The sequence below is a fragment of the Odontesthes bonariensis genome, chromosome 2 (genome assembly GCF_027942865.1).
Source record: "Odontesthes bonariensis isolate fOdoBon6 chromosome 2, fOdoBon6.hap1, whole genome shotgun sequence".
In the NCBI taxonomy this organism is placed as follows: domain Eukaryota; kingdom Metazoa; phylum Chordata; class Actinopteri; order Atheriniformes; family Atherinopsidae; genus Odontesthes; species Odontesthes bonariensis.
Window position 1 is genome coordinate 44657998 of NC_134507.1, and position 22304 is coordinate 44680301.

Consider the following 22304-nt stretch of genomic DNA (forward strand, 5'->3'; position numbering starts at 1 on the left):
CGCCCTTTGAGGTTTGAAAAAGTTTCTCCATGACTCTTTTCCTCCTTGTCTTAAGAGTAATCTGGCCAAGTTTGAAGCTTGTAGCATTAAATCTGTAGGACGAGTTCGATCAAATGCGAGATGTGGAAAAAAAGAGATGTTTCCAACCCCCAGCAGGTGGCGCTATAGGTGGATGTCGTTATGATAAAATGTACGCGTTCAGGCTGGGTCCAGCATTCACCGTATGAAGTTTGGGACAGATTGGATAATGTATGTGGGAGTTATAAGCGACTTCATTTTTTGTGGCGAGTGATGGCGAGTCATCGAACTTTGAGGAGTTGCCACGCCCACGCCCTTTAAGTTTTGAAAAAGTTTCTCCATGAATTCCCCCCCCCATGTCTTAAGAGTAACCTGGCCAAGTTTGAAGTCTGTAGCATTAAATCTGTAGGACAAGTTCGATCTTAAGCAAGGCGTGGAATCGCCCAAAAATGGCACGAAAACGCACTTTCCATCCAAAATGGCCGCCTTCCTGTGTACGTGGGACCATGGCGGCAAGAGACTTTTTTGTGCGCCTGGGCATGGTGAATGAGTGTACCGAATTTCATTGTCCTACGCGAAACTAACCCCATTGCGGGCACCATTTTTAAGCATCGTAGGGGGCGCTACAGAGCCAATGAGCAACTCCCAAAGATATAATGTTTAGATTCTTTCATGTCGTCGACTAGCACGTGGCGCTCGCAAAATTTCCTGAGTTTTCGCATACCTTTTGCAAAGAATAAGAAAGAAAGAAAGAAAGAAAGAAAGAATAATAATAATAATAAACCTTACAGATACAATAGGGTCCTTGCAGTTTCACTGCTCGGTCCCTAATAAACCTTACAGATACAATAGGGTCCTTGCAGTTTCACTGCTCGGTCCCTAATAATAATAACTAGAAAGCTGCAAGCAGCTGTGAGCGGGACCGAGTGTGCGTACGTTGGGATGTGCGCACGTTGGGCATGCGCTGGACGCCGTAGTCGCGCAGCTCTGCCCACACGCACGATTCCCATTGCGTACGTACGAGCACATAATAACCCCAACGCGGAGGGGTTTTTGGAAGGTTCTAGGGGGCGCCACTGAGCCATTTTGCTCCGCCCACACACGATACCCTTTACATACGTACGAGGTCGTAAGGTTGGACGTGTGTGCCAAGTTTCATGATCTTGCAATGATGATAAGGCTTTCAAATCAGAAACGGCATCACACGATTTTCACCGCCTGGCCACGCCAACACCGTTCAGAATTTTAAAAAGTTTCTCCATGATTCATTTCCTCCATGTCTTAAGAGTAACCTGGCCAAGTTTGAAGCTTGTAGCATTCAATATGTAGGAGGAGTTTGATAAAATACGAGTTTTGGAAAAAAAGAGACGTTTCCAACGACCAGCAGGTGGCGCTATAGGTGGTTGTCACTATTTTATACGTGCGCGTTCAGGCTGGGTCCAGCATTCACCGTATGAAGTTTGGGACAGATTGGATAATGTTTGTGGGAGTTATAAGCGACTTTATTTTTTATGGCGAGTCATAAATTTGAGGCGTCGCCATGGCCACGCCCTTTGAGGTTTGAAAAAGTTGGCCAATGATTTTTTCCCCCCATGTCTTAAGAGTAACCTGGCCAAGTTTGAAGCTTGTAGCATGAAATCTGTAGGAGGAGTTTGATAAAATGCGAGGTGTGGAAAAAAAAAGACATTTCCAACCACCAGCAGGTGGCGCTATAGGTGGATGTCACTATTTTATATGTGCACGTTCAGGCTGGGTCCAGCAATCACCGGTTGAACTTTGGGAAAGATTGGATTATGTATGTGGACGTTATAAGCAACTTAATTTTTCGTGGCGAGTGATGGCGAGTCATCAAACTTTGAGGCGTCGCCACGGCCACGCCCTTTAAGTTTTGAAAAAGTTGGCCAATGAATTTTTCCCTCCATGTCTTAAGAGTAACCTGGCCAAGTTTCAAGTCTGTAGCATGAAATCTGTAGGACAAGTTCGATCTTATGCAAGGCGTGGAATCGGTCAAAAATGGCACGAAGACGCACTTTCCATCCAAAATGGCCGCCTTCCTGTCTACGTGGGACCATGGCGGCAAGAGAGTTTTTTGTGCGTCTGGGCATGGTGAATCAGTGTACCGAATTTCATTGTCCTACGCGAAACTAACCCCATTGCGGGCACCATTTTTAAGCACCGTAGGGGGCGCTACAGAGCCAATGAGCAACTCCCAAAGATATAATGTTTAGATTCTTTCATGTCGTCGACTAGCACGTGGCGCTCGCAAAATTTCCTGAGTTTTCGCATACCTTTTGCAAAGAATAAGAAAGAAAGAAAGAATAATAATAATAATAAACCTTACAGATACAATAGGGTCCTTGCAGTTTCACTGCTCGGTCCCTAATAATAAACCTTACAGATACAATAGGGTCCTTGCAGTTTCACTGCTCGGTCCCTAATAAACCTTACAGATACAATAGGGTCCTTGCAGTTTCACTGCTCGGTCCCTAATAATAAACCTTACAGATACAATAGGGTCCTTGCAGTTTCACTGCTCGGTCCCTAACTAGAAAGCTGCAAGCAGCTGTGAGCGGGACCGAGGTGTGCGTACGTTGGATGTGCGCACGTTGGGGCATGCGCTGGACCCCGTAGTCGCGCAGCTCTGCACACACGCACGATACCCTCTGCGTACGTACGAGCATATAATAACCCCAATGCGGAGAGGTTTTTGAAAATTTCTAGGGGGCGCCACTGAGCCATTTTGATCCGCCCACACACGATACCCTTTACATACGTACGAGGTCGTCAGGGTGGACGTGTGTGCCAAGTTTCATGACCTTACGATGATGATAAGGCTTTCAAATCATAAACGCCATCACACGACTTTCACCGCCTGGCCACGCCCATACCGTTCAGAGTTTGGAAAGGTTTCTCCATGAAGTTTTGCCCCCATGTCTTAAGAGTAACCTGGCCAAGTTTGAAGCTTGTAGCATTAAATCTGTAGGAGGAGTTTGATCAAATGCGAGGTGTGGGAAAAAAAAGACTTTTCCAACCACCAGCAGGTGGCGCTATAGGTGGATGCCACTATGATAATATGTACGCATTCAGGCTGGTTCCAGCATTCACCGTAAGAAGTTTCGGACAGATTGGATAATGTATGTGGGAGTTATAAGCGACTTAATTTTTTGTGGCGAGTGATGGCGAGTCATCAAACTTTGAGGCGTCGCCACGGCCACGCCCTTTAAGTTTTGAAAAAGTTTCTCCATGAATTTTTCCCCCCATGTCTTAAGAGTAACCTGGCCAAGTTTGAAGTCTGTAGCATTAAATCTGTAGGACAAGTTCGATCTTATACAAGGCGTGGAATCGGTCAAAAATGGCACGAAAACGCACTTTCCATCCAAAATGGCCGCCTTCCTGTGGACGTGGGACCATGGCGGCAAGAGACTTTTTTGTGCGTCTTGGCATGATGAATGAGTGTACCGAATTTCATCGTCCTACGCGAAACTAACCCCATTGCGGGCACCATTTTTAAGCATTGTAGGGGGCGCTACAGAGTCAATGAGCCACTCCCAAAAATATAAAGTTTAGATTCTTTCATGTCGTCGACTGGCAGGTGGCGCTCGCAAAATTTCCTGAGTTTTCGCATACCTTTTGCAAAGAATAAGAATATAGAAAAATAATAATAATCCTTACAGATACAATAGGGTCCTTGCAGTTTCACTGCTCGGTCCCTAATAATAAACCTTACAGATACAATAGGGTCCTTTCAGTTTCACTGCTCGGTCCCTAATAATCCTTGCAGATACAATAGGGTCCTTGCAGTTTCACTGCTCGGTCCCTAATAATAATCCTTACAGATATGATAGGGTCCTTGCAGTTTCACTGCTCGGTCCCTAATAACTAGAAAGCTGCAAGCAGCTGTGAGTGGGACCGAGGTGTGCGTACGTTGGGATGTGCGTACGTTGAGGCATCCGCTGGACGCTGGAGCTGCAGCTCTACCTAAACGCACGATACCCTCTGCGTACGTACGAGCACATAATAACCCCAATGCGGAGGGGTTTTTGAAAATTTCTAGGGGGCGCCACTGAGCCATTTTGCTTTGCCCAAACACGATACTCTTTACATACGTACGAGGTCGTCGGGGTGGACGTGTGTGCCAAGTTTCATGACTTTGCGATGATGATAAGACTTTCAAATCACAAACGCCATCACACGATTTTCACCGCCTGGCCACGCCCACACTGTTCAGAGTTTGGAAAAGTTTCTCCATGAATTTTTCCCCCCATGACTTAAGAGTAACCTGGCCAAGTTTGAAGATTTTAGCATGAAATATGTAGGAGGAGTTCGATCAAATGCGAGGTGTGGAAAAAAAAAAGACGTTTACGACCACCAGCAGGTGGCGCTGTAGGTGGATGTGACTATTTTATATGTAATCGGCCCTGGCAATTTTCCCCGGGACCAGCCCCTCCCCCCCAGTATTAATTAGTATCGCCAATCGAATTAAATAAAAATAAAAAAACGAGCACAGACCGCTCAGTCAATGGCATGTACCCATAGAAAAATACACACACATCACACAACCTGACTATCGACTGCTAACAACCATGATCAGTAACCTACACAAACCCAGACACATAATGGCTCGGCGGCCAGCAATCGGATAAACCAATGAAGTGAATCAATCCTGTGAAAGAATGAAAACAAGTGAATGAAACCTGGGGGGTATTCCCAGAAAGTAGCTAAAGTAAGCCAGGCTATAGCTGGTAAGCATCGCTTGAACTAGCGCCATCTCCCAATTAAGCCTCAAGTCGTTTCTCAAAGACATTTTAGCTGCATCTCGGTGAGGCTAATCCAAGCGAGGCTTACATAGCCTAGTTTAGTGCGAGTGCACGAGGAACGTAAGATGGTGGAAAAACCGAGATCTGTGTGAAAATGAGAGCGAGAAGCGCTGTTATTTTTTCTGCAGCTGAACAAATAATGCTGATGGAGCTGTACGAGGATTTTAAAAGTGTCATCACCAGAAATGGTAATACAGCTGCGATCAAAAAAGCAAAGAAACGGCATGGCAAACAACTGCAGACAGACTAAACGCGTAAGTTATGAAAGTTTCATACCATTGTCAATTGTTAGACATTTATTTTACTGTCCTCATGTATTGATGCTCTCCTCTTTGTGTTATAATGTGTTTACATAAAGCATGCTGAATTGTCTCTGTATGAGATGTACACCACAAATATACTGGCCCTGCTCAGTTTATTAATAACCCAATAATCGACACGCATCATCATACTGTAGTGACTATATTATCCTGTGTGTGACCCACATATTAATTTTTCACTGTGACATCTCAACAGGAGCAATCTTAACAGCCAAAAGCGTACCTGGCAGCAAGTGAAGGTAAAGTACAGGAAAATATTTCAGTGTGGTAAGTAGCCTTTGAAGAAATGTGTTTGTCCAATAAAGAGAGCACCAAACTAGACATGGAATACAAGAAACTGAAAATAAAAAAGATCAAGCTGGAGATTATGAAACTGGAGAGGGATGTTAGTATAAATTCAGATAAAGGAGAATTTCGTGTTGTGAACTGTATTTAATTCTGTTTTCTCTCCACAGCTTGAGAAACATGTAATAATAATTAAACAATTCAACACAACTTGAACTCAAACTTGTCATTATTGTACGGTTCATGCAACGTGTTAGAAATGTGTTTTTTACATTTATATTCACAGTGGGGTGCCATGACCTAACGTGTGGAAAGTTATAAATCATCTCTGTCCATTTAGCCTTCTTACACTTGCTCTGACTTAAACTGCTACTGTGTCAATGCTAAATTATGAAAAGAAGTTCTAACTCAAAGGTCACAACAATAAGGATCAAAGGAAATATGTGTTCCTGTACAGGTCCCTCACTGTGTCAGGAGAAACTGAGTCCTTTCAGGCACTGGAAGCTCCAGGGACTCAGACTTCAGCCTGAAAAGTTGTCCACAAGACAAAATGTATAAAATATGAAGTATACTATTAATTTAAGATGGCTCTGTCAGAAGTCAGCCATGGTGCCTGAGAACTTTAAGCAATGAACCTGTATTTAATTTGGCCAAAGGTCATTTCTATCCGTGCCCTTGTTGTAGCATGTGCATGGTGGAACGCCCTCTCCGCCCTTGTTCCTGGATCAGGATATGGCATGAGGAGGTACGGCCAGCATGCATAGCCTCTGTCCCCAAGCAGGACACCATTGAACTCTCCTGCAGAATAAGAGAAATGTTGGATGGATATACATGTGTTAAAACTTGGCAATTTGATGCAATATGTGCCTTATATGGCTATCTATAATAAAGTATGACGAGCACTTTAAATTCCTTAAGATGACCTCAACAGCTGACCTCTCATTACATCACCAAAATTCTGCCTATGCTACACCTTACTTCAAAAGTACACTCCTTTAGGTAAGTAAAATTCTTGCGCCTTGTGCAAACCTCTGTGCCAGTGAGGATGCTCGGAAGATTCAAGAATCATGAACTGATCCCGGCCATTTAACCTCAATGTTGGAAATTAAATGACCTCCATCACAGATCATCTGTATGCACAGAGGATAGGAGTCAGTGATGAGGTTTCACAGGGCATACATGTAACATTGCTCAGCATTACTCAAAGGGGTTGATGTGGTGTTTTTCAAAATGAGAAATCCAGTTCAGAGTCTATGGACAATTATCCCCAAGTGTACCTGAACATTTAGGATATGGAAAAATTTTCGGTTTACATAGTCAGCCTCCACGGGTCCAGCAGGGGCCTGGACAATGTGACAATGTTTAAATCCAGCTGAAAACAGTTCTATTTAGAAGTGCATATGACACCTGAAAGTATTTTATCTGCACTCTTCACTTTTAAATTAATTAATTAATGATTTTTTTTTTTTTAGGAATGATTTTATTGCCTTCTTGTGATTTTATGTAGCTGTAAAGCACGTTGAATTGCCTTGTCTACGAATTGTGATCTACAAATTGCCTTGCCTTGGATGCGTACATGGGCACAGTGTAGTGCACCGATAACATTAGGGAAGCCTGAGGGAGATGATGAACTTAATGCAAATACTTCAGCCAGTAGGTTGTTTTACATTATCGGCTACTGTAAATGTGGAGCAGCAGCTTGAAAGGACAGAGGTCCCCCCCCCCCCACCCCCCCGACATTCGCAATACTGACACTCTCCCTCTGTTCAAGTCTTAACTCAAAACCCATCCGTTTAACTTTGCTTACCTCCATTTATTGCTCCGTTCTGTGTATTTTTAATATGGTAAGATGTTTTTATTCCTGCGTTTTATCTAATATCTTGTTTGTACAGTGTCCTTGACTGTTTTGAAAGGAGCTTTCAATAATTTGTATCATTAAAGCTGCAGTCGGCAGGTTTTCAAAATTGCGAGTCTAAAGTTGGAAAATTCGAACTGATACAACTTTCAGGTCCCTCCCCCAACCTCTAACAAGCTCCGAATCGCCCCCCAAACCCCTCCCCCTCTGTGGACGAGGTTGTGCACGTGAGTTCACACCAGTGTGAGAGCACACAAGCTGGGGCAGACTCACGCTCAGCAGCGTGTGCACAAGCTGTGATTGACAGGTAGGATTCCTCCACCCTAACTTGATTGGTTAAAAACAGCCGGGAGCGCTCGGTTTTTGCAAGCATGATTACAGGCTTCAGAGGGAGCTACAGAATTCGTTATTTTTCCTAAACAGCCTATTTAATATTCTACTTCCAGAATCCCATGACAGTTCAAGCTAATATGACTAAAAAAAAGTTGCCAACCGCAGCTTTAACATTATTACCTGTCCCCCATTTTTCTGAGTCTGGTCCTACGTGGGTGTAGATCGGATGTTTGTTAGGTATTGATTAGTTTTAATGAATACCATGTTCTCTCTCATTTAATTTCATGTTCAATACGTGTGTATAGTTGCGTTTCTTTAGTTGCACTGGCACCGACTGATTGATTTTTCGAGACAGTGAAAGTGGTGATATGATAACCACAGTTTTTGTTTCGTTTTTTAGACAAGACATGAGTTGCGGGAGCGCAGAATTCTAGGTGAACATTTCTTTCCGGAGTCTGTTTCAGCCGGTCGGACATTTTTTGAGTTGCAGCTAAGCTAAGCTTCAACTTTAGCCTGCCCGCGACCAGGCTAGTTCAGCAGCATAAACTACCATGGTTACTCAGCGGGAGTTCAAATAAGCCACGTTTATGGAACGGAACTCTCGCTAACTTTAGCCAGAAGTAGCGAAATAAGCCAGGCTTTCCGCTAAGCCAGCTTCTAGGAATACCCCCCTGGTCTTTTTGGGAGAGGAAACCTTTAATTCTGTTGATATTTCTGAGGTGGTAAAAAGCTGCCTTGGTGACAGCTTTGATGTGGCTGCTGAAAGTCAGATCTGAGTCTATCAACACTCCGAGGTTACGAACTTGGTCAGTGATTATAAGGTCCCGAGTCTCAAGATATGTACCAACGCTGACCCTCTTCTCTTTGCTACCAAACAGAATGATCTCAGTTTTGTCTTCATTTAATTGTAGAAAATTCTCTCTCATCCAGGTGTTTACTTCCTCCAGACACTGACACAGAACGTCTGCTGGGCTGCAGTCGTCCGGTGACAGAGACACATAAAGTTGTGTATCGTCTGCATAACTGTGATAATTGATGTCAAAGTTCTGCAATTTCTGATCCAAAGGGAGCATATACAAGTTAAACAGAAGAGGTCCAAGAATGTCTGGAACAAACTCCCAGAAAGCCTCAGATCAGCTGTAACACTCAGTGTATTTAAGTCCAGGTTGAAGACACACCTATTTTCAGCTGCATTTGACTAAAGCTCCAAATCTGAAGCTTGAGTTTCAAAACTTAATCATAGTTTAACTTGTTTAAAATTTAAATCATGCTTTTTATTTCTACCATTTTAATGTCTCTGTAAAGCACTTTGAATCACCTAGGACCACAATGGAAATAAGCTTCCAAGCTTTATTGTGTTATCATGGCGCTCTGTTTTTTTAAATTTAAGTATGTGATGCGGTTTATATGGAACTTAATCATGTATTTATTTTTTAATATGAACGGAGAATGTCAAATAAAATCAATCAATCAATCAAACCTTGTTGCTGAATTGTGCTGTACAAATAAACTTGCCTTGCCAATGATGTTTATGTGATTGATGAATGCGGCGTGTAGTGTAAAGCGCTTTGAGAGGTCAACAAGGCTATAAAAGTGAGATACAAATGTACTTACAGCAGGTATTTCTTGATTAAGATTTGGTTTTACAAAGAAGCTGAAAAATTAGACAACTGAACAACATGAACATGAGTTGGGTCGTGTGTGTCCTGAACATCACAGGTGTCAAAAGTATTCACATTCCATTACCCAAGTAGAAGTATACTAGAGTTAAAAAAGACTTCTGTAGAAGTTAAAGTATCAAATTGTAGAAGTATAAAAGTACTGCCTTCAAAACTTCTTAGTATAAAAGTAAAAGTAATGTAAAGAAAAAAAAACCCATCAAATTATATAGGCCCCGCACCACAGGGCCCTATAGCGTACTTCACGACCCCCCATCCCCCAAAAAAAGAAAACATATTTTTTCTAAAGGCTATATTGACTATACTGTTATATTAAAATGTTAATGTTGAATAATTTGGGATGCACTAAGGCTACCTGTTTCAGCCTCATATATGCCCAATGAAAATGAATGCATTTTAGTATAATGCAAATGCATTAAAGAACCATATATGTATGCTACTGAGCATTAGCTTCATGGAGTCCGCTCCATGATATGATGACTAGTTATATGCCTATAAGTATTGTAATGGTGCAAAAAGTCAAACTTCCGAGGCATGTTTTCAATAACCTTTATTGGAATGTAACTGAATATCCAAGCTTAGCTGCAGGTGATTAATAAAAAGTAAAACAATAATGAAACATCCTTCCCTTCATCCACTTTGTGTGTGTGTGTGTGTGTGTGTGTGTGTGTGTGTGTGTGTGTGTGTGTGTGTGTGTGTGTGTGTGTGTGTGTGTGTGTGTGTGTGTGCGTGTGTGTGTGTGTGTGTGTGTGTGCGTGTGTGTATCAGGGACGAAGCAGTGGTGATGGCAGTGGAGCGCAACACTGAAGCTTCGATACGTGCCTCAGACCCTGAACTACAATTCCATAGAACCATTGCTACGAAGCTTGCTTGCGTGTGACGTGATTTGTGACGTGCCGGGGCAATGGATTGCGTACTGACCAATAGTGTGTCGGATTGGTATATGTTTATACTTCTCATCCAATCGCAATCAAATTCACTCAATGTTTTTGAACTATGAAAAAACCGAGGCTGAAATGAAATACGAGTAACGAGGCTGTTTTGAAAATACAGTAAAGTAAAGTACAGATACCCAAAATTCTACTTAAGTAAGGTGCGGAACTCTTTGTACTTCGTTACTTGACACCTCTGTTGAACATGTGTCCAGAGAAACATATTAAGGGGGCAGCTCAGTATGATTGACCTTTTTTTCTTAGTTTTCATCAACTTGTCCGTTCAGCTTTGTGCTGTTTGAGATGTATTCATTTGTCAACTGCTTCTGTACATGAAGACATAACAATATACTGTCCAACTCAAGTCAGGACGCCTCAAAATGAATGGGTAGGTGCGTGCTCAAACCTTTGACCAGCAGCGTGCATTCTTATTTCATACTTTGTATAATATGGTGCGATCCAACAGGAGAACACCAGCACACTGTTAAATCAATGCCTAAAGTCTGTGGAAAACCTGAAGCTTATGACCTAACTCAGTGAAGGATTTAGTGAAGGTGTGTTTCACTGGATTTCTTGATTGTATGAGCTAAGAAAGCAGTAATTTGGTTTTCCCTTTCATCCCAGGGGAGTTCAAACTGAGACAAAGGGTGTATAAAGCTACCAGAGAGGATGCTTACCATGTACTTTGCCTGCTTCTCCCTGTCGAGTGGTTGTGTGATATACAGAATACCACTGGTCCTGTCCATGGTGAAAAGGCCGACAGGTTCCTCATCAGCTCCTGGACCAGTGATGCTGTAATAGATCTTCCTCTTTTGGTCCTCGTCAGAGCGGATCTGGACAAAGCACACCCAGCCTTAGTTAAAGCTGCCGTCGGCAGGTTTTCAAAATTCCGAGTCTAAAGTCAGAAAATTCGAACTGATACAACTTTCAGGTCCCTCCCCCAACCTCTAACAAGCTCCGAATCGCCCCCCAAACCCCTCCCCCTCTGTGGACGAGGTTGTGCACGTGAGTTCACACCAGTGTGAGCGCACACAAGCTGGGGCAGACTCACGCTCAGCAGCGTGTGCACAAGCTGTGATTGACAGGTAGGATTCCTCCACCCTAACTTGATTGGTTAAAAACAGCCGGGAGCGCTCGGTTTTTGCAAGCATGATTACAGGCTTCAGAGGGAGCTACAGATTTCGTTATTTTTTCTAAACAGCCTATTTAATATTCTACTTCCAGAATCCCATGACAGTTCAAGCTAATACGACTAAAAAAAAGTTGCCGACCGCAGCTTTAATACCACTAACTAACAAGTATAGTCATAATATTGTTGACAGGGCTCTCAAGTTTTCAAGTTTGCTTGGAGTGAGATTCGGGCGGGGCAGGGGCCAGGCCGTGTGCGTGGGGGGGTTTCTTTCGGGTTTTTTTTGGGGGGGGTCCCTTGCAGTATCCCATCGCCATAAACTAGCTACTTAAAGAACAAAAAAATTGTTTTATTTATACCAAAATCACAAATCTTCACTTTTACACTAAATTCTGCTATATTTTAAAATAAATTGTTTTAGGTATGCAAAGTCTTAACAAACAAAAAAACAGACAAATTAAATTAAGAAAAACAAACATAACCCCAAATGGGCCCCTTGAGCAGTCCCTCTCTGTGTGTGTTTGTTTATGAGTGTTGTTGTAAGTGTTTGTGGCAGATTTTGATGCTTGATGACTGATATTGGGGGCTCCCATTTAAAGCACTGTGGCTCAATGTCAGCCATTTTCACAGTCATGATGGATGACAGAGTTCCATTCAGAGCCAACGTGTTCCTGGTCTTGGTTTTATTGAGCCCCACCATGGAAAAAACCCTCTCTGCATCAGCATTTCAGTGTGGCAGAACTAATACCAGTTTGGCAATTGTAGATAACCTTATTGGGAATCTGCTCATACCAGTCACCTTTGAAAAAAATTAACCACGGAAGCCTAATTACACTCCTACATATTTTTCATTTTTCATTAAGTTGCTCATGTCAAAGGGTGTGTGCTGAATATTTAGGCCTACCAGCTCCAGCTCGTCTACAACTTCTGCACGCATTCAGAGCATAATAGGCTATGTCCGCTGTGCATTCATGGGACGCGTGCTTGCAGCTGAAAGCTATTTCACACCTGGCAACAAGAAATTCTGTTTTCTGATTGGCTGAGAAATTCTATTTTGTGATTTGCCGATGGGTTGCTAATTCAAGACAGCTGTACCAGAGCTATAGTTCTGAGCTGTACGAGCGCACAGTAACCTGCCATTGACTCGTTTATAGTATCGGCCATTAGAATTTCTGTGCGACGAAGTTGATCATTTCTCAGCGTGAGAAATGGCATGTGTGGCGTGTGAGCGTGTGAACTTGTTGAAATGCGTGTGTCTCACGCTCATTGCGTGAGACTTGAGAGCCCTGTTGTTTAGCATGTACAGTACAGAGCTGATGGTAGAGATTTTAACATTCCCTGTTCTTTGTATGGGTTTCAAAGACTCAATAACATTCCTCCTTCCTGTATATTGGTTTCAAAGACGCAGACACCACCTTATTTACAGTCACCTTTCGTCTTGGGAAAGGATTTGAGAAAACTTTTCCGCACAAGCTTTCACCTTTTGGTCATGATAGCTGGGAAAGATTAACACTTTTATGCCAACTAACGAGCTGGCCTGCAATATACAAAGACTCCTCTTTGAAGCGGAGTGGGGGAGAGAACTCACACCAAGACGCAAGACGCAACGCAAGCCCTTGCGCGGTTGCAAGTCTCCCCTTGCGTGCTTGCGTGTGTCACCTCAATTTTCTAAACTTCACGCAAGACGCAAGACGCGAGCGGAAGCCACTATCTACATCACATCCGGCGGCGTGTTCATCTTCCGGTTTCATCCATAGACATTATATTATATATACAATATATTATGTCTATGGTTTCATCCCCTAATAAAAGACCGCTGTTTTCAAACGCCAAGGTAGAAAGCGAAGAAGAAGAAGAAGAAGAAGAAGAAGAAGAAGGAGAAGCATGAATCTATGGAAGAGAGACTTGCCGAAGAGGTCCTGGCGGTGAATTTCCTTTTATCGTAGTAGGCTTGTCATTGAAAAAACCCGCTACTCCACCTACTGTCCTGGCGGTGAATCGCCACGCAGCACACGCAACCGCCGACAAAGCTAAATGAAGCATAAACGTCTCGAGCCATTAACGCAAGCAAGACGCAAGCGCAAGGGCAGTTAAAAGAGGTATAACTCAGCCTTTACACTCTTATCTGAAACTTGCAAATCAAAGAGGACATCTATCTAATCCAGACAAAAACCAGGCTTGATCAAGTCCCATTCCACACTCTTGGAACATAACAATGTTTCAGAGCCACCCTAAAAACCTGATTATTGGAACTACATTAAACATGTTTTATACCTTTGTACAAGTTGATTAAAATTCTCACTCCTGTCTCAAACTTCATTTTAAGACTTTTCCCAATGTTGTAGGTAGTACACCAAGAAAATAGATAGTATGCAATAACATCTCCTATGGAGCCACAGTGCCATCTAGAGGTCAGTGGTACCAAACCTTTAAGTGAAGACAATTCTGTGTTCAGATACTCAGGTAAACTAACTCCATGGTTAAACGTTCCAAATCACGCCATGGTCACGATCAGTCTGTGACCATGGTGGGTGGGGGAGGAGGGGAAATAAGAACTTGTATGTATTTATGACATGTTTAGGATTGTGTGTGTGTGTGTGTTTTCATTGAGACACCTGATTGATGCTAAATATTTTCTTTCACAGGTTCACTGTCCCTTTTGCATATCATACATTTAAAGGCTCTGAAATAGGTAGGTATGGTACTCTCACATTTATTTAAGCCCTAAATTTGCATCTTCATTTACCGCACCCCCCGCACCCCTAGTTCCGACATCTATGTACCAAACCTCAAACTCCACGCATCTTCGGCCAAGAGAGACGTGAAAGACGTGACATTACATTACATTACATACATTACGCAGTCATTTTGCAGACGCTTTTATCCAAAGCGACTTACAATAAGTGTGTTCCACATCAGTTGGCAAAAGAACTTCAGGCCACAAGAAAACATAAGTGCATTTCCTTCCAAAACCAAACAGCTAAGAGCATAACTAGTGCTAGAGTAAGTGCGATAAGTTAGGTACCTAGACAGATGGGAAGACAATTTAGAAAACAAAGACAATTTAGGAAACAGATAAGTGCGTAAAGCTGGAGTTATAGTTGACACGTCTGTCGCGGCGGTGGCGGACCGTGACGTCAAAATGACGTATCAGGCCTTGCGCTTGCCTTGAAAAGACGGCGCAGTGCGTTGTCATGCACCACTCGATTTTTGTAACTTGACGGCGCCAACAACGACAGACCGGATGGACCGTTGTGAGACCAGGCTCAGTCAGGAGGTGTGTACAGGCACTTGTACGACACTGCAGGGAAACAAACTTTCCTGGTTGTAGAGTAGAGGTAACCTTCACGTAGCAGCGACACCTCTGTGACGGAGAAAATTGCAACTACTGGCGCAACGACTTGCGCCACTATATATTACGGGCACGAAATCATGATGTCATCAACACCATTCGCGCTAGCAGACGCGGCAACCATGCTAGAGCCTTAAGGAGCTAGGACGAAACAGGTGATGTCCTAAGAGGGCGGATCTGAGTAGTGTTTCCTGCAGAGATGGGTTTTCAGCCTGCGGCCAAAGATGGGCAGCGACTCAGCTGTCCTGACATCAGTCGGGAGATCGTACCACCATCGGGGTGCCAGAACAGAGAAAAGCCGTGACCGTGTGGATGGTGCGCAGGGACCCCTGAGTGAGGGGGCAGCCGCCTGGAGGCCGCAGAGCCGGGGGTCTGGGACTGGACCACAGCCTGGAGGTATGAAGGAGCTGTTCCTTCCACTGCCCTGTAGGCCAGCACCAGAGTCTTAAACTGGATGCGAGCAGCTACAGGGAGCCAGTGTAGAGAGCGGAGAAGGGGAGTGGTGTGGGAGAACTTGGGGAGGTTGAACACCAGATGAGCAGCAGCTTTCTGAACCAGCTCCAGAGGTCTGATGGCAGAAGCCGAGTCTTCACCATCATCTTACATGACGCACTGAGAGCCCTCTAGCTGATCCATTGAACAAACCATGTCGCTAAAAAGAGTGAGGACTGGGAATAGACGCTCTGGGCATCGCTTTTTCAGACGACTGGTGAAAGAAAGAGGAAAGCTGTTCAACAAAAAAGTGCCTCAGCCGTGACAAGGTGGACTGACACCCCTCCAGATTCCACCAATCTTTTTGAGTGACGAGAGTGGGAATCGAGCCGCCAACCTTCCGGTTATTGGACAACCGACTCTAACTAGGGTTTCTGTTGCTGCTTAGTGTTCAATAAATAATCCATATTAGTAACTAGTTGTGGTTGAATGCTTCTTGAAGTAATTTCAGTCAATTCAAGCGAGAACTCTTGAAGTAGCACATCTTGAGACTGATAAACTCCTAATTTTGTTTCCTCCCGACTGAACGGGAGGTGGTGCCCCAAACGAAGATATTGAATATTAAGTTCATTCAATAGTAAAAACGCTACGACTGTTCAGTGACTGATTTGTGTCAGTTCTCTGTACTCTGGCCAGCAATAAAATGTGATCATTAGAAATCATCTTTACTGTCCCAGAACAAAGTAATGAACCTTCATCTCAAATTGTCGGGTTTAGTAGTGCCGTGAAGATCGTGCAGACCGAAGTGCAGACCAAGCAGCAAACACCGTAACAGGCGCGGCTGTCGGCAGGCGGCAGCAGGCAGTGATACGAAGGGAGAGAAAATAGGGCCAAGCGATTGTGAGGTCTGACTTTTTCCTGGACAACGATTTTGTGATGCAAATGTATTACTCCTTTGAACGCATATTGTTTTGAGAAACAATATTTATTTTTTAAACCCCAGCCAACTAGCCGGACTACCTTCATCAACGCCAAAACGAGGCTGGAACTCTGCTCACAGGACGCAGCAGGGGGTAAGAAGATGTTCAGAAATGATGTTGCTGATATGGGATGTCATACAGCTTAATGTCAAAAGTGGCAAACTGTCCCTTTAAGGTCATTCTAAAGAGGCTAGGATCATTTAAACATACTAGAAATAGAGCCTTGCAAATAATCAGCACAGTGCAGAGGAAACAATATTCAAAATGCACTTCAGCAACAAATTTACTTCATCTTACTTGAGAGATTTTTAGAGGATAAGCTTTTCTTTCGTTCTCAGAAACAGAGATTTCAGGAATAACCCAGCCTCTCTTCCTCCTCCTCAGACCTTCAGCAGACTTGGGGAAGTGTATGATGGACACAGCTTCATCAGTTGCACTCTGAGAAAAACAAACATTGTATTATAAAGAACTTGTGATACAGTGAAACACTTCTAAAAATAGTCAGTGAAACACTGTAATGTAGTATGCATTAGCATTAGCTGAAAATGCTTCATGTTTTAATGGCCCACAGACTTTGCTGGAGTTTCTCCACACATACAGCTAACAGCCTGATCTGTTGATGACACTAACTGTACTAGGAAATGACCTCATAACATCATTAGAGTAGATTTGACCCCTGCTAAAGTTTCTCTTGAGCTGAATCTAATGAGTGAACCTCCAACTATAGGCAGCTGACCACAGTGCACACGCTGCAGCGATCCAGGTGTTACGTGAGTGAATATTAGAGCTACTCTGAAATGATCAGAGCTCAACTATTAGCAGAGGATCCATCAGGTTCTCTCAGTGCCTGATGGATGAGCAAGTGTTAGTTCAGTCATGGAAACCTGATCAATTTACAGATGAAAAGCAGCCTTCATGGTGTTCACTCCAGCTTCAACAAAGATTTGCCACCAACTTGCCTTTTCCCGCAGAGCCTTTATACTGTGAACTGCCAACAAGAGGGTTTTTCATTTTCTGATAACTGCTAACTGATAAACAACAACATGAGATTTGTGACGGCAGAATGTGCTGTGGGAATTTCCACCGAAGTGGAAAAATTAAACGGCCATTATTGTATGCTTTATGTGATAATCCAAATTCAATGTTATTATTCATATTCCAATTTAGATGTTTGACATAATTTCAACATAATTTGCTAATTACCAGTCCGTGGAAATGATAAATTAAACGATTTGTGGGAAACAACTTTTTTTTTTTTTACTTCCAACAAATTCTGCTTTAAGTGTCTCTAAACCTGCCTCTGTGTTATTTCCAGAGTCCAAAGTGATAAGGTGGTGTTGGGCATTATGGTTTCCATGATGGTGCCCAAGTAGCAATACCATGACAGGAACAGTCATTTTGTGACCTTGTGAATCCCAGGAGTGGATGAAGAAGTCCCGGTGTCCTTCATGAAGAACAACCTGTCTCTTAACCTAAAGGACACAGACAACACATCAGCAGAAGTTACCAACAGATCGGAATTTAACAAGAGTTCTCTATATGATACAAATTGCTGAGACACTGAGGGTGTTGCAGGCGATTTACAGCAATTTTCACCGATTAACAGTGATCATTACTGCTGTAGTTGCTGTTCAACTAATCCTGCAAGATTTCAAAATAAAGTTCTGGTGTTCATACGCAAAGGAAAAACATAGATTTGAACACTTATAAAAGTCTTAGCATAAATAGCCATAAAATGGTCCTTCTGAGAAGAATAGAAATCACTCAATGATTTAATAACATAGGCTACATTCTTTTTCACTGTCTCTTATTATTCAGATTGGCAAAACAACAGCATTAAAATAAGGCAGTATACAACCGATGAACAGACAGAATTACTGTGACTGTTTTTATCCAGTGGAAATGTCATCATCTGCTGCAGCTGTTATTGACCTGAGACCTGGCTGCTGTGGCTGAGGTTAGTGCGTCAGCAAGAATGAAGTGGGGAATTCATTAAAGGAAGTTCAGATAGAGGGGAATACTTGTTTAATCATATATCTGCTTTAGCGAAGTGATATAAATGTAATTAAATCTGTTAAATTGCACAAATAATGTGTGCCAATGAACGTTTCATTCCTGGGATAAAAAGATAAAAAAAAGTTCTAGGTCAACATAATATGCATCTGCATTTTAGCAATGATTAAGCTGATTCATTTACAATATGAAATTAAGGCGAGACACTACAGGTGAATAGGGTAATATTTTTAAAATAATAGATATCACCATGAAACTTCCTCAGTTGGTTACTTATACAAGTATGAAAAAAAATGTATTACAAGTTTTAGAAATTTGTATGTTTAATTATGCAAATGAGGCATTATCTCATTAAATATGCGCACATTTGCATATATTTCCGGAAGCTAGATCTGAACATATGATAAAGCCAGGTGCAAAATTCTTTTTTCATTTTGTTTAAACACAAAATGAAAAGAAAATTACAGAGGGATTTCAGGATATCTGCTTTCATTTCCTAGGAAATACTGCCCATAGCCTAAAAAACATTTTTGCCATTTTTTTTATTATAATGTCACATAAATGAGGCCAGGAATGATTTATCAACAAATCCTTCTGTAAATATCTTCAGAATACTGCTAAGTGTATAACTGGAAAGTTTGGTGTTAGTAGGTGCTCCATAGGCTGAGATGTTGATACTGGAAAAATACAAAAAAATGATTTTGAGAAAACGGCATTTAAAGATTTAAAGGTGGGGTCTGAGATCTTGGAAAAACGGTTCCTGCAAGCTATATTTTTGAAAATACACAACCTTGCCTCTCCCTTCAGCCCACCCCTCGAAACCACGCCTTCAAAACACATGAACGAGTCACGAGTCTGTGAACGCGCAGGGGGGGGGGGGCTGACGGTTGATTGGCGTGTCAGAATCCAATAGAAGTAACTCTCATCATTACTTCTATTGGTCAGACATTTCCTCTTGCTACACCCTCTACAATGGACTAAAATGTTAATTTTTTTCCCAAACATTCTATTTTAGTGGGTGCAATGGGGTCGTGAGGAGGTTTTCAGACAATATGATAAAAAATGCTCCAGAAAACATCTCATACCCCACCTTTAAACAGGGGAATTCATTTTGGTAAATTTGGGCGAAACGTACTGCCGCGATTAAACAAAATGTGATGAAATAAACATTTTAATTTATGTTTTGAAATAACACATATTGAAGGAGCAGACTGGCCCAAAATCTAAAAATTGACCACTGCATGAAAAATCCCTGTTTTTGCCCGCCGTGTCTCGCATTAACCACAAAATATGACCTGAAATCACAAATCAAGAAAGCATCATTAATACTAGATGTGTCAACATTACATTCTAAGTTAGTCATTTAAAATGTGTTCTAATCCTTTGATAATCTTTTTATTCTGAGTTCACCATTAATGTGCCGTCTGTCTCCACCACAAAATGGTCATCGTCACTCCTGAAAAGGAATCTCGTACGCTTTGTGCAGTCGGTGAAGTTCACTGGGATTGGACAAGAGAATTACAGGTTGAAATTTTCAGTTGTAGTACATATGGAGACGTCAAAGAAACAAGTGGGTGAATAAATCTGTGGCTTACAACAGAAATATGGACACTCATAGGATTCTATTAATGTTTTTAGTGCATATAAAAGTGGTACAACAGCAAGTGATTGCATGTTGTAGTAAATAATAATCTGCACAGGTACTTTGGAAAACATGGCAGACTCTCTTATCACTTGGTACCTGTGGAACCTTAAGTCTCCCATAACAAACCTGTCCATATTCCATTAGGATGAAACTTGTCTGCTTCTATCAGACCAGGCTGGCTCTGGCTTAAAGGCCAACAGCAGTTTTCTGGCTTCTCCTTACCTTTTCCCAGCTTCATGCCCTGCCTCAGTTGCTCTCTGGTCACTTTGAAAGTAATCGTGTATGACTCAAATCCCGGTTTACATGTGTAGCACATTACATGTGAAGCCTAGGAGAGAGGACACTGCAAATTAATGAACCACGGTTGGAGGAATATGAAATGTTTCATAGGATACAAAAATAACTTTTAGTCGGATTTTGTGAGCAAGACTTCAAATGGCAGTCAGTATGGGTGATTATAACAAAATGGAGGCAACAAACATTAAACAGGGTCAGAGGGTGTAAAGTAACAAGGGCTAAAAAGTGCTGAAAAAGACAGACAAGCAAAGCATGAACAGTCTATTTCCAGAAGAGTCTAAAGACTGACACTCAATCCATATAGTTGGGACGAATGTGTTTTATGCCCTTTGAACAGCAGTAGGGTTTCTTTATTCTACAGTTGTGTTATCAAAGCTCCTTAGCTAGGAAATTGTTTTTGAATTGGCTCTATATGAACGAATTGGATTATTTTATGAATAATTATGATTACAATTAATTGAATTCCAATTGGCTTGAATTGGACTTTATTATCTAAGTGCCTTGAGATGACATTTGTTGTATTTGGCGCTATATAAATAAAAATTAATTGAATTTTAAAAAAATTATTAATTAAAAAATTTATTAATCTAACATATGTGCTATCTATTAAACTGTTAGAGAAGACAAATAATGCCCTTTTTCTCTCAGATTGATACCATTTTCTGAGGTCTGATTTAGTAAAAAAACAAAACAAACACAAGACAAAGTATAGCACTTTCCTTTTAAACCATGAATTTACAGCTCTGTTAATAGATTCTGTTTTTAGATGACTGACTGAGCCTGAGCATCAACAATCTGTCCAACACCTTGAAGCTACCATGAAAATGTCAGTTTTAAAGCACACCCTAAAGCACATTACTACTATATGATAGGGAATACAGTCATTTACGTGAGAACTCAGACTACCATAAACCAAACAGAGAAATACATGACTGACAAATGTATTCTCAGAGTGTATCTCTCGAGTATCTCTTGTAAATTTCAGTGGTAAAATGCTTTGATACTGAAGCTCGTAAATGTGGGCCTTCTTACTCATACAGCTGAGCATCTCTGATTAAATAACTTTAAGCATGCAATTTTATCACATTGTCATAATAAATTCTGAGCCAACAAAATACAGGAAATACAAATGTGGTTATGTCGTAGCCTAATCATAGGATGGGAAATGTTTTCTGTTTACTTAAGAAGCTTGTAATTTCAGTTCTCAGTATATTGAAATTAATGGGGACGAATTGGATCAGCCTTCAAAACTCTGTTTGCTGGCTAATCTAACAATATCTTTATTTACTATAAATGCAGTGTGAAAAGTAAATCTCATGGAAATTATTTGCTCTAGAAGGTAAATTGCAAGAGATTTGATAAGATCTCTAATTAAAAAACCTGTAACACATATTTGTATACATGCTATGATAAACAGTTATCCCTGTAGCCTGCCATGTTAATGCTTACTTGTAATCAAAGGCAACTGCAAGTCATTTCTGAAGTGAACCAAAACATAATGTATGCATTAAAAAATGGATTCTGAATGTATTATATTTGTGGTTTTTTTTTCCCTACAGCTATTTAAATTGAAAGAAACTGTAGAAATATGAGAAAAAAAAGTCTAACCTAATATCTTACCTGAGTAATGATGAATAAAATTCCCCAAACTGTGAACCAAATGGTCCCCATCTGCCCGAAAATCCTCTTTTCCATACAGTTTGCAATGAAAGCTGAGAAATGTATGCTTCTGTTCAAAATCTGTTGTGTCTTCTCTCTCAAAGGTGATTTCAGTGCCTGTTAATAATACCTGAGCGAGTTGCAGCAAGAACGTTTTATATATATGGCATTGGCTTGCATGCAGGTTCACTCTTTGTTCCTAATATGGGCAGGCTGATGGGAGGAGTCAAGAACCAGAAGTTTCTGTTACATGTGCATGTAAAGCTGGAAGACGTAGAGCAGATTAGGTATCAAACGACTCCAGAAATGTCAGGAAGCTTAAAAATAAAATGCAATAAAAACCCAAATCTTTCATTTTCTAAGTGGTTTGAATCTTTATCAAACAGATAAGAAAAGTTCAAAGATATGATTTATGGCGTCTTCACTGACTAACTTTGTACACATTATACACTGCTTAAAACAATAAAGGTAACACCAAAATAACACTTCCAACATCTCAATGAGTGAAATATTCCAGTTGAAAATCATTATTCATCATATAGTGGAATGCGTTGAAAA

At 41.5% G+C, this 22304-nt stretch overlaps 1 protein-coding gene across 2 annotated transcripts in view; it reads right to left on the reverse strand.

The window, feature by feature from the left end:
• Positions 1–21911, reverse strand: part of LOC142398230 (cadherin-1) — a 130214-nt gene extending 108303 nt beyond the window's left edge. For both annotated transcript variants that reach the window (XM_075482192.1, XM_075482200.1), the window contains exons 1-6: positions 21708–21911; positions 20013–20118; positions 19556–19644; positions 17431–17604; positions 16430–16570; positions 10917–11072 (exon numbers count right to left, since the gene is read on the reverse strand). In XM_075482192.1, coding sequence (XP_075338307.1) covers positions 10917–11072; positions 16430–16570; positions 17431–17604; positions 19556–19644; positions 20013–20118; positions 21708–21782 — 741 coding nt within the window. In that variant the 5' untranslated portion in view covers positions 21783–21911. The remainder of the gene's footprint in view (positions 1–10916; positions 11073–16429; positions 16571–17430; positions 17605–19555; positions 19645–20012; positions 20119–21707) is intronic.
• Between the last annotated feature and the right edge of the window lie 393 nt (positions 21912–22304).